At 39.6% G+C, this 17,528-nt stretch overlaps 1 protein-coding gene across 1 annotated transcript in view; it reads right to left on the reverse strand.

The window, feature by feature from the left end:
• The window catches only part of Itga8 (integrin subunit alpha 8), a 175,320-nt gene that overhangs the window by 107,980 nt on the left and 49,812 nt on the right, over positions 1–17,528 (reverse strand). The window contains exons 11-13 of the mRNA XM_005354625.3: positions 15,352–15,404; positions 5,041–5,246; positions 2,525–2,716 (exon numbers count right to left, since the gene is read on the reverse strand). Of these exons, the coding sequence (XP_005354682.1) occupies positions 2,525–2,716; positions 5,041–5,246; positions 15,352–15,404 (451 nt within the window). The remainder of the gene's footprint in view (positions 1–2,524; positions 2,717–5,040; positions 5,247–15,351; positions 15,405–17,528) is intronic.

Raw genomic sequence — 17,528 nt, forward strand, 5'->3', positions numbered from 1 at the left:
GGTTAAATAAAGATGCAAGAGCTAGCCAATAAGAAGCTAGAGCTAATAGACCAAGCAGTGATTTAAACAATACAGTTTCTGAGTGATTATTTTGGGGCTGAGCAGCTGGGAATGAATTAGCAGCCTCCTCCAACAACAACACTTAGAAAAACATTAATTTGAGTACACAGATAATTTTTAATAATTGTGGACTGGTATATGAAAAATAAGATGTGCCTTCCTCACTCAGTTCTTCTAGATGAGACTGTAGACTGTGGTACATTCATCCCTTACACTGGTAGCAACAGCACAAGAACGATCTGGAAAACAGAGGTGCTGCTTAGCTTGCTGTCCTTGTGAGGAGAAATGAAGTGTGGAAGACTGGATGAGGGTTTCTGCCAAGTGAGAAAACTACACCACTGCTTCAGTGAAGCAAAGACTCTGAAGTGTGCTTTGAAAAGTAGAGTGCTGACTTCAAGACACGCATCCCTCAGCATCTCCCAGAGTTGGCCAATCAAAGCATCCAAAGGGTACCATGCCTTCAGCTTTTATAGGTAGGTTCAATAAGTACCTAGCATACCTGCTAAGTTCCAGAACCCCAATCCAAACCCACTCCCCTACAACTCATCTAGGTGTATTATGAAGCCCAGTCTTGGCTGCTTGTTGAGAGCTTGTGAAGAAAGACATGGGGAAGATTCTCAACTTACTCCACCCTCCTCCCCTGTCCTACTCATTTGGAAGGAATATAATCTGATAGAAAAATTATTTTATGTTAGCCCCATTTGACCCTGGTTCAGCCTTCACAGGAAGCAGGACACTGACTGATTGACACATCCTCTACTTCCTTGCCCTGTAGAAGGCACAGCCATTCTGCCTGTCAAGTTCTCTGTTACTACCAGTGGGGGAAAAATGTTTATGGCAGACATTATATATAGCCATAACTTTCTCAATAAACTGAAATTGCTACGTAAGAGTTGGATTTAATTAATCACCTTGGCATAGTTGGAATAGAAAGGGCATGAAGAATCTTGAATTTTTAATTAGTCAAAACTAGAATACATTATGTAGGAAACCCTCACCCCATCAAACTATGAACCATCATTGATTAGTATTGTATAGCTTAAGGAAACAAATGCTTCTTTGGCATTTCCACAGGTAACATTAACACACAGTATAGTCCCAGTCCTCTCTCAGACCACCACTACAGCTCAGCCAGTCTTATGGAAGGTTTCTGGAAAACTTATAAGAAAATATAATCTTGTTTTGCTTAATCTCAGAGGAGAAACAAAAGCTAAATAATTAAAATCAAGGATCTATATTTGCCTAGTCAGCTTACTGAACTTCTTCCCCAAATCAGAAAACATCCTACAGATGGAAAACTCCCAATTAGGAGAAAGGATAGCTTTAATAAATAATCAAAGGGGGCTGGAGAGATGGCTCAGTGGTTAAGAGCATTGCCTGCTCTTCCAAAGGTCCTGAGTTCAATTCTCAGCAACCACATGGTGGCTCACAACCATCTGTAATAAGGTCTGGTGCCCTCTTCTGGCCTGCAGGCATACACACAGACAGAATATTGTATACATAATAAGTAAATAAATAAAATATTTAAAAAAAAAGCAGGGCGGTGGTGGTGCACGCCTTTAATCCCAGCACTTGGGAGGCAGAGGCAGGCGGATCTCTGTGAGTTCGAGACCAGCCTGGTCTACAAGAGCTAGTTCCAGGACAGGCTCCAAAACCACAGAGAAACCCTGTCTTGAAAAACCAAAAAATAAATAAATAAATAATCAAAGTTGTTCATCAAGTATTAATGATTTCTAAGATTTATTAAGACCATCATAAAAAAACAACCAACATAGACATGACCAATGAGCCACGAAACCAAAATGTTCAATGCTCTCTGCCAAGTGTTCTGATTGCCAAGCTGATCCTTTAGAACAAACCTATATTTTTGTGGTGTCTGCAAAATATGAATTATCTGCTTGGGCTGTGTGGGTTGCCATGCACCCTCATTATGGAAAAGGCAATGAGGAAGAGCTTGTGTTTTCTATCATGAACCATTTTGTTCTTTCCCTACATTAAACTAGTCAACCTGTCTTTGGAAAAGCCAAGAGTTGGTTGGAAAACACACTCTGAAAACATGCAACTTACAGAAAAAAAAATCGAGGTTATACACTGACTAATGGTAACTCTCAGCTTAAAAGGGAATAACAGGTTAAAATAAATTGCTTTAGGCAGGCGTCAATGGAGACCACATTACTTTGGGGTTTCTATGAAAACTTAAGTTGCACAGTTGACAAGCTTTGTGTCCAAGGCAGCTTTTAAAGCCATCTTGCCTTTCCAACATTGTCTCCTGACTCTACAGGGGCTGTTTGTTTTGTCTTAAATGCTTGTGAAAGTCCCTCTGGAATCATACCAAAAAACCTGTGCCATGTTAAACTTGACCTTCGTCTTTTATGAGAGAAATGCTTATGCATAATGTATTTTCCAGAGGATGGACTCTTGCCAGGAAGCAAGAACTCATGTGGGAAAAGACAGTGCACCTTACCTGGGTAATCATTCTTGTCTATGTCTGCATCTCCTCTTAGAGAAAAGCCAAACCCAGAAGGGACGGTGTGTGAGTCCCACATTCCCTGCAGAACTTGGGAAGGCTTGGTGTGTAAGCCTTTGGGGTTGCCATTGTAAATGAGCACTTCACCTCTTTGGTCCTTGCCTGCAAAGGGCACGCCGATGGCGATGTCTACAGAGAACAAAGGGAATTTAAAGAATAATTTAAATACAATCAAAAGGCAATGTCATAAGACCCACATGGCTTTTCGCATTTTCTAAAGGTTTCTGGAGTACTGTAGCAACAGAGAGGCCCCATTGCCTCCCGTCAGCATGATGAATGTCTGCTGAGAAGTCACTGGGTGCTGCAAGCAGCAGGTAGAAAGCCAGTGAGATTCTCAAAGGCCCTGTGTTTGCAAAGTCTGTGTTTCAGAGGAAGGTAATGGACACTTTGAGTAGAGACACAATTAAGGAAATAGTAAAGCAGTAAATGGTACAAAACATCTTTTTTAAAATTACTGATACAGTGGAGAGAGACATTGTTTTAGGCTGGAGTGGTCAGGCATTGTGTCACTGTGCCTAGCATAGATACTGAAATCTATGGTCACAAAGAAACCAAGCATGTGACTATTAAAAAGGAAAAGCACTTCCTCCCCTTCCAGGAGAAGGAGCCTGGAAGAGGTGGAAGGAGGGCGGCCCATCTGAGTAGCAGAGAAGGAAGAGAACTATTTATATGGGGCCTCAATGTTGTACCTTGAAAGGTACAGCCAGGCACTACCATGTATCAGGGAAGGGGCAGATCAAGTTAGTTACTGGTAGTTTTAGAAATTTCTTCTTTCGAAGATCAAAAGCTCCATTCTCACAGAATGTTTTATTTAATAGTTCCCTAATCTAATGAACTAAAAAAAAAGCCCATCTTATAATTAAGGGTACTAGAAAATCTAGATAGAAGCCATATCACCAACTCTCACCCTAATATGAAACATTTATCTCCTGCCATATGGGTCATCAGGAAAGTCCTGAATATTAAATAGAAACTATTGTAGTTTAAAAAGAAGTTTTCAAACAGTAACAAATGAGTTTGCCACATGAGGAATCTCATTTGTTGGTAAAATGACCCACTGTACATAATGAGGAGGTCTATAAATCCACTTCCACTGACCTGCTGAAGAGAAATAATCTAACAAGTGCATTATAGTAAATATAGACATTGCTGTGCGTTTGGTGGAAAGGACCACTTTGTGCACTCCCACTAAATCCATGACTTTCCAGCTGTCCCCAAGCTTAAGCCCAGCTAGCTTGGCATTATTTTGCTTGTTTTGTGCTCCAGACCACCAAGGCTCAAAACCCAAGAGATGCTTCTCTTAGCTTTTAAGAGCATCAGAACTGGTTTAAGGGCAAAGACAGCAGAAAATAGGATGAAAAAGACAACTGACACAATTCGGCATCATGCCTTGCTGGGGATAGCCGTCTTAGGAAGCAGCAAGCCAAGCTTCTTTGAGGAGAAATGTCTTTTTCATTCTCCCAGAACAGCATCTAACATGCACTTGGTGTTTGTCTCCATTCCAGAGCTTGAGTCAAGGGCCTCCCACATGCTAGGCAAGGGCTCCACCGTATCCATGACCCAAGCATGTGCATTTGTAGAACTCTCAACATCTACTCTTTACTGAGAAATTCTTTTTCAAAGCAATTCTGAAACACTTGGTACTGGTGCCTGTGACTATCCCTCTGATGGGAATCCTCCCTATGCTACTTAGGGACAGAAAATTCCTCTTATACCTTCTTCTTTGAATGATAAACACACTGTTTCTTGGTTCTTCACCTACATGTCCTGAAAATGTTCACAAATTTTTATGTGAGCATTCAGTATTTACTGAGACAGTATTTAAAAAGCATCTATGGATTCCTTACTTAAAGAACAATGTGCCCCAGATAAGAATTTAATACTATTATATCTCCAATATGGAAAGGGCCTTTGCAATGACATTTGCTGACCAAGAATTAGCCTGTATAAGAGGCATAACCAATATAGTTTCTGGGTTTTTTGTTGTTGTTGTTTGTTTATGTTTGGAGACGGGGTTTGTTTCTCTGTAGCTTTGGAGCCTGTCCTGGCTAACCTCAAACTCACATAGATCCGCCTGCCCCTTCTTCACAGATGCTGAGATGATAGGCATGTGCCACCACTGCCTGGCCATATAGCTTCATCAGAATACAGTACAATATCTGCTAAGCTACCAATGGGTATTTATCCCCAGTCTATTCATAGATAAATTTCTATAGCTCTCAAGCCACCAGTGAGAAATCATACATGACAAAAATTTCTATGCAACATCTTAACTTTAATTATTTAAACCATACAAACTTAAATTTATCTTGAGATTTTTCAAAATTTATTCAGAGTCAACAATAATAAACCCCCACCCCCCCATTAAGAATCTTTTAAGTGGCCATATTTTCTTCTTGCAACAGTAACACGGCCTTAAGATGCAAGCGAGTCCCATACATTGCTCTAATTACCGTTGTATCCATCTTGGTTCAGGTCCCCCAAGTGGGCCACAGCGCTACCGAATCTCCCAAAAGTCTCCGTGCCGGTGAGGACCTGTGGGTCTTGGAAGAGGAGGGCACTCACTTGTAGGTACAGGTAGACCTGCCCTACTTCTCTAGGGTTACTTTCAAATTCACGGTCCATAAAGAGAGGTGCCCCGATCAAAATGTCGTCCATTCTGCAGGGAACAAAGAGAGGGGACAGTCAGTAGACAAGCAGACAAGGTTCTCTGGTGTGCTTGTGATCAACCAGAGGAGTCCTCCTCCTCTGGTGTGGTTCCTCCCCCGAGGGCCATTTTACAACCATCGGATTTCCTTCATAGCTTTGTTATGTCTACAGAGCAGAATGCCTGAGAAAAGAAAGGTTGTTAAATTATCACATTGAACTTTCCAACTATGCGAAAAATGACTGAGAAGCCACAGACATTTCATCCTTTCTGGCTTGTTGGTGCATTTCCAGAAACTTCGCACACATGGCAAACCTATCAAACAGACCTGAGCAGGTTTTCGTGTTTAAGAACCACGAGAGTTTGTCTGTAATTTATTGAACTGACCCCGACTTCTTGAAAGTCACAGATTTCAAATAATTTTTGTCCTGTCCTTCCCTTGGTTAAATAAAAGAAACCAGAGAAGTGATTAATGCTGGCTGGAACACAACTTTTTAATTCCTGATGAGATAGGCAGTCATTCTGTGTATGTCATAGCTAGAATCTAATAAAATATTTTTTTAAAGGAATTAGGGGTGAGTTATAACTACTGTGTGTTTAAGAAACAAAAGTGGCTAGAGGCGTCTTCTTCACAGAGGCAGACATCACTGAGGGGATGGTACAGGGAATTTTCTATTTTGCCAGGAGACTTCTAAAGTATTTGATTTGATTTTTTTAAAAAAAGTTAAGAAAATTCCTGCTAACCAAAATGCATACTTTGACCTCTCTGAATGAGCGCTGCTAAAATGTGTCTGAAGACAAGTTTATCTTGGCAGACGCAATAGTATGAAGTTACAAGTTTACCTTTGGCTCCTGTCTATGCAGCTCAATGTTGAGGTTTTCCAACTTACCTAATAACCTGAATGCTCTCAGTCACATAATTTAATGACACATTGCTATGATATTCCTACTAATAGTAAACTATTAATACAGCAAGTATATTAATATCATATATAGTGTGATAATAACAATGCTTTGGTATGTTAGTATAAATATATAAAAGTGATATTAATATATGACAAAATTATAATATAATTTTTAAAAAGTAAGGAATGGGGTGGGAAGCTGTTGAAAGCCACATACTTTATTCCTTCTCTTCCCCTTTTTATTGTTCCCTCCTCTTTTTCCCCCTCCCCCTCTTCCCTCTTTCTCTTCTTTCCTTCCTTTATTTCTCCATTTCTCTCTCCTTCCATTCTTACCTCCTCTTCCTCTATATTTTCTTTTTTGACATAATTTCCTATGTAGCCCAGGCTGGCCTTGAACTCATGATCTTTCAATCTCAGCCTCCCAAACGCTAGAGTTATAGATGTGCGCCACCATGTCCAGCTTTAGAGCCAAAATCTTTCAGGAGCTCTAAGTAGTGTGACTGGCTCACTATACTGACTTCATCGTCCTGACCTCTCCCTGAATTCAGAGCTCACCTATAGTAGTAGTTCATCATCTACTTCTCAGGGCTCTTTTCCTACTGTTGGTTTATCTTGTCCAACTTTGATGTGATGGTTTTGTTTCACCTTATTATATCTTATGTATTTAAATGAATGAATGCAAGCCTTGCTGCTAGGGTAAAGGTTAAAACTGAATTATATCTCCTGGAAGAGGGGGAATCAGTTTTCTTTAATAGAGTGGGTATATAAAGCACTTTAGGGACAGGCCTCACGTAGTTGACCAACATACAGTGAATTTTATATTATGTGTGTGCTTTTTTATTCGGCTAAAGTTTGGTGGGGTTTTTTTTGTTAGTTTGTTTTGTTTTTATTTTAAATGTGGTTTTATTTTGTTTTCTTGGCTGTGTTGTTTTTTTTGAGAAAGAACATAAAGTAGGGTCGGTCAGGAGGGGCAGAGGATCTGGAAGAGCTTAGGGAGGGGAAATAACATGATCAAATTATTTTTAAAATTAAATTGTTTTAAATAAAAAAACATAATAAAACAAAAAAGTGTATCATGTACACCTGCTAGGTTTAAGACTATAGTGAGTAATTTCAAAAGAATAGAGTGCTGAATATTGGGTGGAGTCAAAACTCAAAGAGGATATACTTTCAACTTATCACTCATATAATCACAAACAAAGCGACTTGAAAAAAACAAAATTAGGATCCAAAGTAGTGCTGAGGTTATGGACAGAGGAGAGGCTGGCGCTCAGAAGGAACAAAGGGACACTGACACGTGGAAGTCGACAGGAGCTGGGAGGATGCGTTCCAATGGCCATGTAGAGAGTGAAGGAAGGCACCGATGAGCAGAGTCAGAGAACACTGAGTGGTCGAGGTGAGCTCCGTGACTTGAGCATTCTAGCATATTCAGTTGGAAAGGTAAAACGTATAAGCAATCCTTTGAATTCAAAAATTGAAAGATAATCATGCATACCAATATTATATGTTCTAGTGTTATTATATGTAATATTATACAACACCATAGGTTATTTTATGATCATGTTATATTTATATAACATACAATAAGAACTATAAGCCAAAACCTATTAAACTTGGGCAAAATGTCAGAATAGATACCTTCTCAAAGATGATACCCACATATGAGAAGATGTTCAATATCATGTCGTTAGGAATTAAAAATTTAAATAATGAGGCACTACTGTAAATTGCTTGGAACAGCTGAACTCCAGATGCTGCTACTGCCAAAAATTAGAGTGGCTCTGGCAATATGCAAATCAATACAGCTGCTCTGAATCAATCTAGCAGGTCCTTACAAAGCTACACATAGGATGGTCACATATGATCTCACATATGATGATCTCACTTGATTTACAGTCCTCTTTAGTTTTCCAAATGAACTTGATATTTAACGCCCACATGAAAATCTGCATGCAGATCATGGCAGCATCACTGCTAAAGCTTGGGAACCAACCAAGATGCCCTCAAAAGCCGTGTTACATCATCTAGCAGAATATTCATCAGCAAAGGAAAGGAATGGGTACAAAACCATGGGAAGATGAAGAAAATGACACTTACTACTGATTGAAAGAAGCCAATCTAGAAAGACTGCACATTTCAGGCAAATCCCAAACCGTGGAAACTAGGAAGAGCAGTGATTGCAGGAGTAGGGTAGGTGGAGGGGTCAGGAAGAGGTGCCTGGGGTTTGTAAGGTAGTGACGCTGTAATGTCTCCTGTGGGTGACACAGGAATGATGGATACATATAGACACACACAAGGGAAGAGTCACAGGACCTTATAGTAGAGAGTGAATCTCCCTGCGAACTGTGCCCTGCTGCAGTCAGTATGCTTCCTCCTCTGTAGAAACCCACACTACACAGGGACATGATGCTAAAAGCAGGAGGAAGAGGAGGGCTGGGGAGGGATGTGTCAAAGCTGTACTTCCCCATCAGTTGAAGAGCTGGGCAGTGGTGGCGCACACCTTTAATTCCAGCACTTGGGAGCCAGAGACAGGTGGAACTCTGAGTTTGAGGGCAACCTGGTCTACAGAGAGAGTTCCAGGTCAGCTGGGGCTACACAGAGAAGCCCTGTCTCTCTGTCTCAAAAAAAAAAAGCAATTGAAGAAAGTCGAATCCAGATGAAATGAGAAAAATGGGAATTTTGGAATAATAATGATGTCGATTTAGACCTAGGACTGTGGTAAGCTTGTGTAGCATGGTGAGGAGCTGTACTTGTTAAATGTGGACAACACAGAAAGAGACTACTTCACTAGATACCACTGCAGGCATCTCTCCCTGCTCCCTCTTGGCCACCCTAACTCCCTGCACAATAATATTTAACAAATGGCAGGTGTTGTGGAGGACTTGGGCTGTCTTGCAAGGAGAATACCCAATACTTTTATTTTATACCAATACAAATAGAAATCATTTGTGTCCAGAAAGCGAAGTTCATTTCCTTCTTTGTTGTGCAAGAGCCACAAACAAATAGAAGCAAGTCTGGAATGGTTGAAGCCCAGAGATGCTTTTGGAGCAGGCTACCCACAGTAGCAGACACAACATACTGAAAAACACACCTGCGCGGTGAGGAGGTGGAGGCGGAGAGACGTAATTCAGGACTGGCTGTTATTTTTGTTTTAGATTCTAAAACCTAAGAAGGAGTCCTAAACAAACTTTTCTCTCTCCCTCCCTACTTCCCTCCATCCCATCTTTCTCCTTCCATCCCTTTCATTCTTTCTTCTTTTAAACAGCATCTAACTGTCTCGCCCAAATTGGCCTGAAACTCACAATCCTGCTGCTTAGCGTTCCAAGTGCTGGGATTACATGCTCACACCCAACTTAAGATGTTCCAAATACATGCCAACCCGCTCCCCACACAAACAAGACTAAAACCATCACATCAACTTATTGTGCCCCATCTGGAGAAGAGAACAGGGATCCTTACTTCTAGCCCCTGCTCTTGTACCAGGGTGCCCTGGCTGGCTGTATTTCTGTGACTGTCACATAAACGTGAAGATGCATTTGTTAATCGTCTAACTGTTAGTGCGGAGCCTCAAAGTAGGACACACAAAGTTACTAGTTCTGCATCACAGAGACTAACAAGCAATTCCTCATTCCACAAAGAAGGAACAAAGCCATCTAATTGGTTTCTGTGGGTGTGGCTCTGACATGGGTCACCACTATTGGCCCAATACTTTTCTTCTTGTAAACCCAGGATTCTAGAAGTGGAAAATGATCACGAGGAACTGGAGCATTCGTGGAGCGTTTGAATTACAAGGTAGCATGGTGAGAGCATTGGTTGATCTTCTTAGAAATATATTTCCCTAGATGCTTAATTATGTCTATTAAAATACTCTAAATATCTTTAGTTTACACATATGCTCTCATAGAATTAGGAGACAATTACCAGCTCAGATTCAGCTGCCACAATATGCTTCAAAGACTACTTTTCACTTGCTATATTATCTTACATGCTTATTTAATTACAGTTCATGTGATTGTTTAGGCTAATGCTTTAAAATCTTGATTTGCAACCCATTAGAAGATTATGAAATAGGAGTCTGCAGTCGGGATCCAGACACAGAGCAAGCAAGATGTGACTGCCTTGCCGAAAAAGTTACAGAGCCATGTGGCTAACATAGACAAGAATAATGGGCTAATGTAAGTTATAAGAGTTAATAAGAAAAAAAAAGAGTTAATAAGAAGCCCGAGATAATGGGCAAATCAATTTATAACAAAAAAAAGATTATGAAATAGACTGAATGGGTTCCCAAAACAGTTTTTTGTTTTAAAAAATGATTATAATAACAGAAAACAGAGTAAATGCATTATACAAACTGAGGATAAGGAGTGTGTGTGTGTGTGTGTGTGTGTGCTGGGGTATGATGCAAATGTATTTCTTTTTTAGATAGGGTGCAAGCTGGTTTTGAATTTGTTATATAGCCAAGGATGACTTTAAACTTCTGATTTTTCTGTTTCCACTTCCCAGCTGCTAGGATTACAGGCATATGCTACCCTGCCTGATTTTTTGCGGTACTCTAACCCAGAGCGTCTGCACACTGGTCCAGCACTCTATCACCTATAGTCCCTGCTGGCAGATGCCTTTGATATTATGGACGATAGGTACCAAACTCTGTGCTTTTAATGATAAGGTCTCGCTATGTAGCCAATACTGGCCTTGAACTCATGATCCTCATGCCTCAGCTTTGGAGCACTGGAATTATAAGAGTAAGCCATCGTAGGTGGACAAATCCTTTACTTGTGCATTACAATTCAAGTTCAAAAATTTGAAGTACTTACTAGCATAGATGACTTTTGATGACCATCTGATCAGAAACGGTGTATGGCAGGCTGGTGCATATTCCAAAAGAATACATATAGAAAGATTTTTAAATATGTTCAAATGTTTTTAATAAGGTAGTTATGAATAAATGGTGTTAAAGATGTGTTTTTACTTAAACTATTTCCTTTAGTGGTGGTATAAGTGAGATTTAACTTCCTTAGGAAAGGCATTTCATGGAGGTAGGATAGCGAATCAACTTCATTTTATCGGAAAGGCGTTAAGTTTAAGTATGTTCTACTGAAACACCTCTGTGAAGCATGTAGGTTTCAATTTTCTCTCTTATTTATGTCTAAATCAACTCTGATGACCTAATATAATGAAAGGGTTAACATCTCTTCCTCAAGTGACATGTGAAACAGGACATTACAGTTACCATTTGTGATAAAGCATGAGAGAATGCACTGAGAACATCAAATATGAGGCATCAGAATATATATTTCCTGCAGATGAGAGATATCATGCTAATTTAATATAGGAACTCCTTCTTTTTCTCCAGGAGTAAAATTTGTATGCTAATACCTAGCATTAATATTCATAGTGAATTTGCTTATTAAAGGAATTCAGAACAGTGGGCTGCAGAGTTGATATTAAGGCAACCTAACTGTGATAGGCACTAGGAAAGGCAAGTCAGCTAGTTACCCTAGTCAAATGAACCTAACTTATAACCTTTTTTTGTTTTTTTAATTTTCTACCTAATTTACTCATAACAATTTCTCCTATGTGAATAAAAAAATATTTGGACTGAATCCAGCTTAAAATTATAACTATGTAAAGCTACTTTCTTTCAAAAAGTTTCTCTACAAAGTGTTGTCAATTTCACTGATGGCTAAAAGTCTGTTGAAAGGTGTCTCCTTTGGTCTTGTCCAAGCTATAAACAATGAGTGTGGAAATATCCATGGCTTCAATTTTAATTCTCTGAGTTTCTGAAAAGGATAAGTAATACTCCACAGTTCAATTACTACAATGAAAAATTAAAACAGATTCTCTTATCTACAAATATAATGAAAATTACTATCTCCATTTTCCATTCTAGAAATTCATAAGAAAGTTTACATAGATGAATTCATAGTATGAGCTGCATCAAGAAACAAACACTGAGATTAGTTCTGTCAATCTTTATATATCATCACTCAAAAACCATGGCAGACTTGATAATATTCCCCATCAGCCAGTGTGTGCACAATTGTGTGGTCTAAATGTTTGGAATCCATTTATAATACTGGTAGACTTTTTTCTAAATAAAAATATTTAGCTGTGGTGATGAATATTTGTAAGCCCAGAACTAGGGAGCCTGAGATAGGAGGGTCATGAGTTTACGGGCAGCCTGGTAACAAGGTAAAAATCTACCTAAAAATAGACACATGCATTATATAAATGCTTATGGTAAAATCAGCATCAATCATTACCTTGTCATCTTGCATAATATCACCTTGTTTTCTTTCCTGATGTTTAGATTTTGGTAAGAACCTTGGTTTTGTTGTATACCAGATGAATATGTGTGTTACCAAGCAATCTTCATTATCAGTCTCACACACAGTGGTACCTAGTAATCTTTTGGTGTGGAAAAACTCCAGTTCCGTCCAGAGACAGAGAGAGACAGACAGACAGACAGACAGACAGACAGACAGACAGACACACACACAGAGAGAGAGAGAAGAGACAGAGAGAGACAGAGAGAGACAGAGAGAGACAGAGACAGAGAGAGAGACAGAGAGAGAGAGAGAGACAGAGAGAGAGAGACAGAGAGAGACAGAGAGAGACAGAGAGAGACAGAGACAGAGAGAGAGATAGAGACAGAGAGAGACAGAGACAGAGAGAGAGACAGACAGACAGACGGCAGAAAGAGACACACAGAGTAAGAAAGTAACACTGAATATGTATGTGTTAAAGGGGTGTGGCCCTTCTAAACATGCATCACCTACCTAAGTAATTTTCTTGGCTCTCTGAGTAAACTATATAAACCACTACCATTGTGATCTTAGATATCACTTTTGTTGTCCAGCTCTATCTTGGATCTGCCTTTGATCAATCCCATTTGCTTCCAGAATACATTTATTTGTGATGGGACCTTAAATTTCACAGTATCCAAGTAATTAAAAACAGCAAATTATTAGAACACTGAAAATCTCTGGGCCCTTCATCTGTGAGAAAAAAATCCCCAGTAGTTCACAGGAGAATGACTCCAGTGGAGGCAGATTCCTTTTCCTCTCCCTGCGATGTTATGTAGCCATGCCTATTAAGCATAGTGGGATCTGTACCTTTCATAATCCAAGCTCTCATCATTCTTCAAGCCCCTTTATCATTTCTAAAACATTCCAGAAACTCCCACCTCTGGGAATTTATACTCCTGCCGTTTGGCAGGGAACTCCTTTCTACTTATGGCTTCCTTGGTTCTCATGCTACAGCCCTGTCTTGGTGTTATCTTCTCATACAGACTTTTATCACGTGTTCACTTCGAAACAGCATCCTTCCCAATATGTCCACTCTGTTTTCCTCTACAAATTAGAGTCAGTAGAATTCATTTTACAGATCAGGTTTAGACTCAAAGTAAATTGGAGCAGAAAGTGCTGAGGTCTGTGTTGCCCTCTGACAGGTCGCCTTCTCTACCCCCGTGTCTCCTATTATAGAGGAACACTAATGAAACAGTAAACCAACATTCAGGAATAATCATTCAAGTGCCTAGTTTACCTGGAACTCAGGGATGTTGCCTTTAACTTTATGGGGTTTAGCGAATAGGCAACAACTGTACCTTATATGTTTATTTTGGTTGATAGTGCTCTGTGTTCTACTCGTTCTTCCTTTCCTACCTCCTAGGATCTTGAGCAAGAACTGATATTTTTACAGTTTTTAATTTGCAGAATAACCATTGCAATATACAGTAAATATCTTTTCCAGCTTGGCTTCTTTCACTTAGTAATGTGAGTCTTTCTTTCTTTCTTTCTTTCTTTCTTTCTTTCTTTCTTTTTCTTCCTTCCTTCCTTTCTTTCTTTTTTTGAAAGCTCTCATCTTTTATAATGCAGACTAAAGCCTTATTTTCTAGATTTACTATATCTTGCTTATTCACTTGTCTACTGGAGACATCTTCGTTTCTAGTTCTTCTGAAGATACCACCATCTGACAGGCTCTTCACTTGACTTATTAATTTGGAGTAGTGTCTCCTATCTCCCCAGCTCTAACATGATTTCCACGGTAGAGCAGCACTCAGCCAATGCACAGTGGACAACAGTAGCATGTCCAACAAGAAGACAGCAGTAAAAGCATTTTCAAGAATGAACTGATATTCTCCATTCCATGTCACACCACGATATATAAAGTATATTTCTAGTGTTGCTAATGTGAGAGAGAAATAACCTATTAAAGATCTATCTAAAGTGATTGGCTCTGATCCTGGAATACAATAAGGATCCTTCAGATACTTACTTTGTACAAAAACATGTCATCTCTGTGAGAGCAGAGAGTCATCTGTCTCACTTGTACGGCGCTTTGGGTGCCTGAGAATGATATCTTTTATACAAGATTCTCCAACCACATTTGTTACATGGATGAGCAATACATCTCAATTTAGAGGTTCTCCCTCTCCCTTCCCCCTCCCCCCTCTCTTCTTCCTCCTCCTCCTGTACTCCCTCCTTCCCTTGCTATATACTCTGTCCACCCTCTACACTCTAGTGTATACTTTGAACTCACGGTCCCTGCTTCAGTTTCAAAAAGGCTTATGTTACAGATCTGCACATTCACTGCCACCCTGGCCAAGAGTTTTGTTTAATATTTTGACAAATTATTTCTCAAGTGCTTTGATAAAACAAAGGGGTGTGCAATCATTTACTTTTGATACGGTTACTTCTATGCAAGCACAGTTCAGTAGTGGAGTATAGTTCAAGCGCAACTGTAATTTGCTGCCACGATTTGAAAAATAAAAGTATTACATATTCTCTATGGACTTTACTGATATGCTGGCTAGAGCAACATAAAAAGGAAAAATTCATCACTGTGAAAAATCTTTATGATTATATCCCATAGAGGGAAAACCTCTAGACACGAAGAGAAATAGGTGAGCAAGCCCTTAACTGTGGCTGTGGTGTCTGAAGGACCAATGGCTATTTAATAATATCAGAAAAAAACCAAACAAAATTGTCTTCTTTTTAGAAGTGGCAGATGTGGAAAATCTCAGCAAGACATAAAATAAGATGACAGAGTTCTTTATTAGATGCATCCTCTTGTCCTGAACCAAAAGTTAAAACAAGAGGGCCTCTATCATGTTCAGGAAGCACAGAGGGATGTGTTCTGTGAAGGAAATATGTAACATCTTTTATGTATGCACATAACATACAGCAGGGAGGAAGTGCTTAGAAACTTACCCATCATTGTTAACATCTGATACCACCACTGTGTATCCGAAATAAGATGCCATCTGCAATACAATAATAATTTTTGTGTTCAGGAAGCCATGTTTATAGTCACCTCTTAATTATTCATGAGAAATGACTTGCACTGTGGTACATTTTTGCATTTAAACACATAGACCCCTGAACTTGTTCCAAGTGTTCAAGTCATTTAGTCTAACCTCTGACCTAATGAATAATTCCTTCCACAATAACCCTGACATCCGCTTGCATGGCCTCTGGATACATTAGGCCCCTTTAATTGGTGGACACAGCTGTTAGGAAGGTCTTTGCCACTTGTAGTTTTTTTGGGATATCTATCTACTGCTTTGACTTAGTTTTGCCATCTTGAACTCTGTAGAATTAACTCAACTCCACCATGTGTGGAGGATTTCAGAGCATTTTCAGATGCTACACTGTCCGACGCTGAGATTCCACACACAGACTCAAAGAACATATGGTACTTGTAAGTACAATGGTAGAAGATCTAAGCAGGGATTGCACTATCTGGTTTGGCCTCTCTATTATTAAATCACAAAATGATTTTGATTTTAGGGAAGTTCACAATTCATCAAATTATAGTGAGATCATACTTAATAAGACTCTTAAATCTTTTCAGTGAATGGAAATGCTATAAAATAATCCCTCACAGTTTCCCTCAGAGCTGTTTTTAAATAGTTTTATAATTCATTTCAGTCTGGCTCATCATTCCATCCTACTAATGCTGTTCTTCATGTGTGTATGTGTTTGTCTACATGCTCATGCATGGATGCAGGTCCATGTGTATGCAAATGTGGGTGAGGTCAGAGGTCAACAGTTGGGTGTCTTCTCTAATTGTTCTTTACCGTATTTTTTTGAGACAGACTCGTACCGAATCTGGAATTTACTAATTAGGTTAGACTGTCTTGGCAGCATTTTCTTTTCTCTGGTTCCCCAGAAGTGGAGTTATAGGCTTTTATCATTGTGCCTTCCCCTCCCCCAGTGGGTACAGGAAACAGAAAATCAAATGCTTGTGTTTGCAGCACAAGCATCTTACCAAATCATTTTTGTTTCTTTAGTCTACAATCTGATATTTTAGCTGATTTGATCTCCCACCCTCCACTAATTCACTGAAAATACAGCCCATAGAGACTATGTTCCAAGGAAGGCAGATTTCAGTTTGTATTGAGCTTTCTCCTTCCTGCAATGCCTGAGCAATGTGTGGACCAGAATATACTCCATTGTGATATAAAATCCCTCCAGAAGGACCACTGAAATTTACCAACCCACCCACCTTCAATATCACCCCAGCCTCATTTATCCTAACACCCAACAAGGTTTCAGGAGAGGAATGAAATTCCTTTTTGAAGATTTTATAGCAAGGGGTACCTGAGCCCTCAAATTTTGACAACATAGTATGAAAAGCTCTTTTTATCTATTTTAAACCCTTCCTAATTGATTCTCTGGACATGTCTCATCTACAGGGCAGGGTTACCTTCAGTGCTTAAAAAAAAAGTGGAAAAGTTCACCAGGTCACAATACCTAGAGAAACATAGGAATCAGACCATATTTGTTTGGGAAAGTGGTAGCATCCTATATTCAGACCATTGAACTGTTCACAAGAGGGTCTCAGTTAAGGACAGGGTATAGAGACAAATACCTAGTTTCCTCACGGAAGGGACACAAGACAGCAGTGTTTCAGGACTTATATAAAGTTGAGGCTCAGAGAAAGGCTTTGGGTGTAGTGAGGAAGAGAAGCAGAAGCCAGAGTCATCCACTCTGGCCAATAGGCCAATAGGCCCTGGGAGCAGCAGGTCTCCTGTCACAGGGAAGTAGGTTCTGAGAGCTTGGGTACATTGAACACCATTTACAATAGAATGAGTTTGTTCTGCAGTCTCATCGTCTAGTGACTTTTTGCTTTTGAGCCTTACAATCTGCTGTGCTGTAGAAACCTGGCTTATTGGCTAGCAATGAGGGAAGCTACGAATCCTAAATACTAAATGCATCCGGCGACTCTTTCCTTCCTGCAGTCCTTGACAATACACATGGAGAAGAAAGAAACCCAACTTAAATTTCTTCGCGTTTTAGTCTTTTTTCCAGGAATTTCTGGATTAAAAGGGAGGTTTTTGATTTGCTCTCCTCAGCATCCCTCCAACACACACACACACACACAC

This window comes from Microtus ochrogaster, chromosome 16 (genome assembly GCF_000317375.1).
Source record: "Microtus ochrogaster isolate Prairie Vole_2 chromosome 16, MicOch1.0, whole genome shotgun sequence".
Lineage (NCBI taxonomy): Eukaryota > Metazoa > Chordata > Mammalia > Rodentia > Cricetidae > Microtus > Microtus ochrogaster.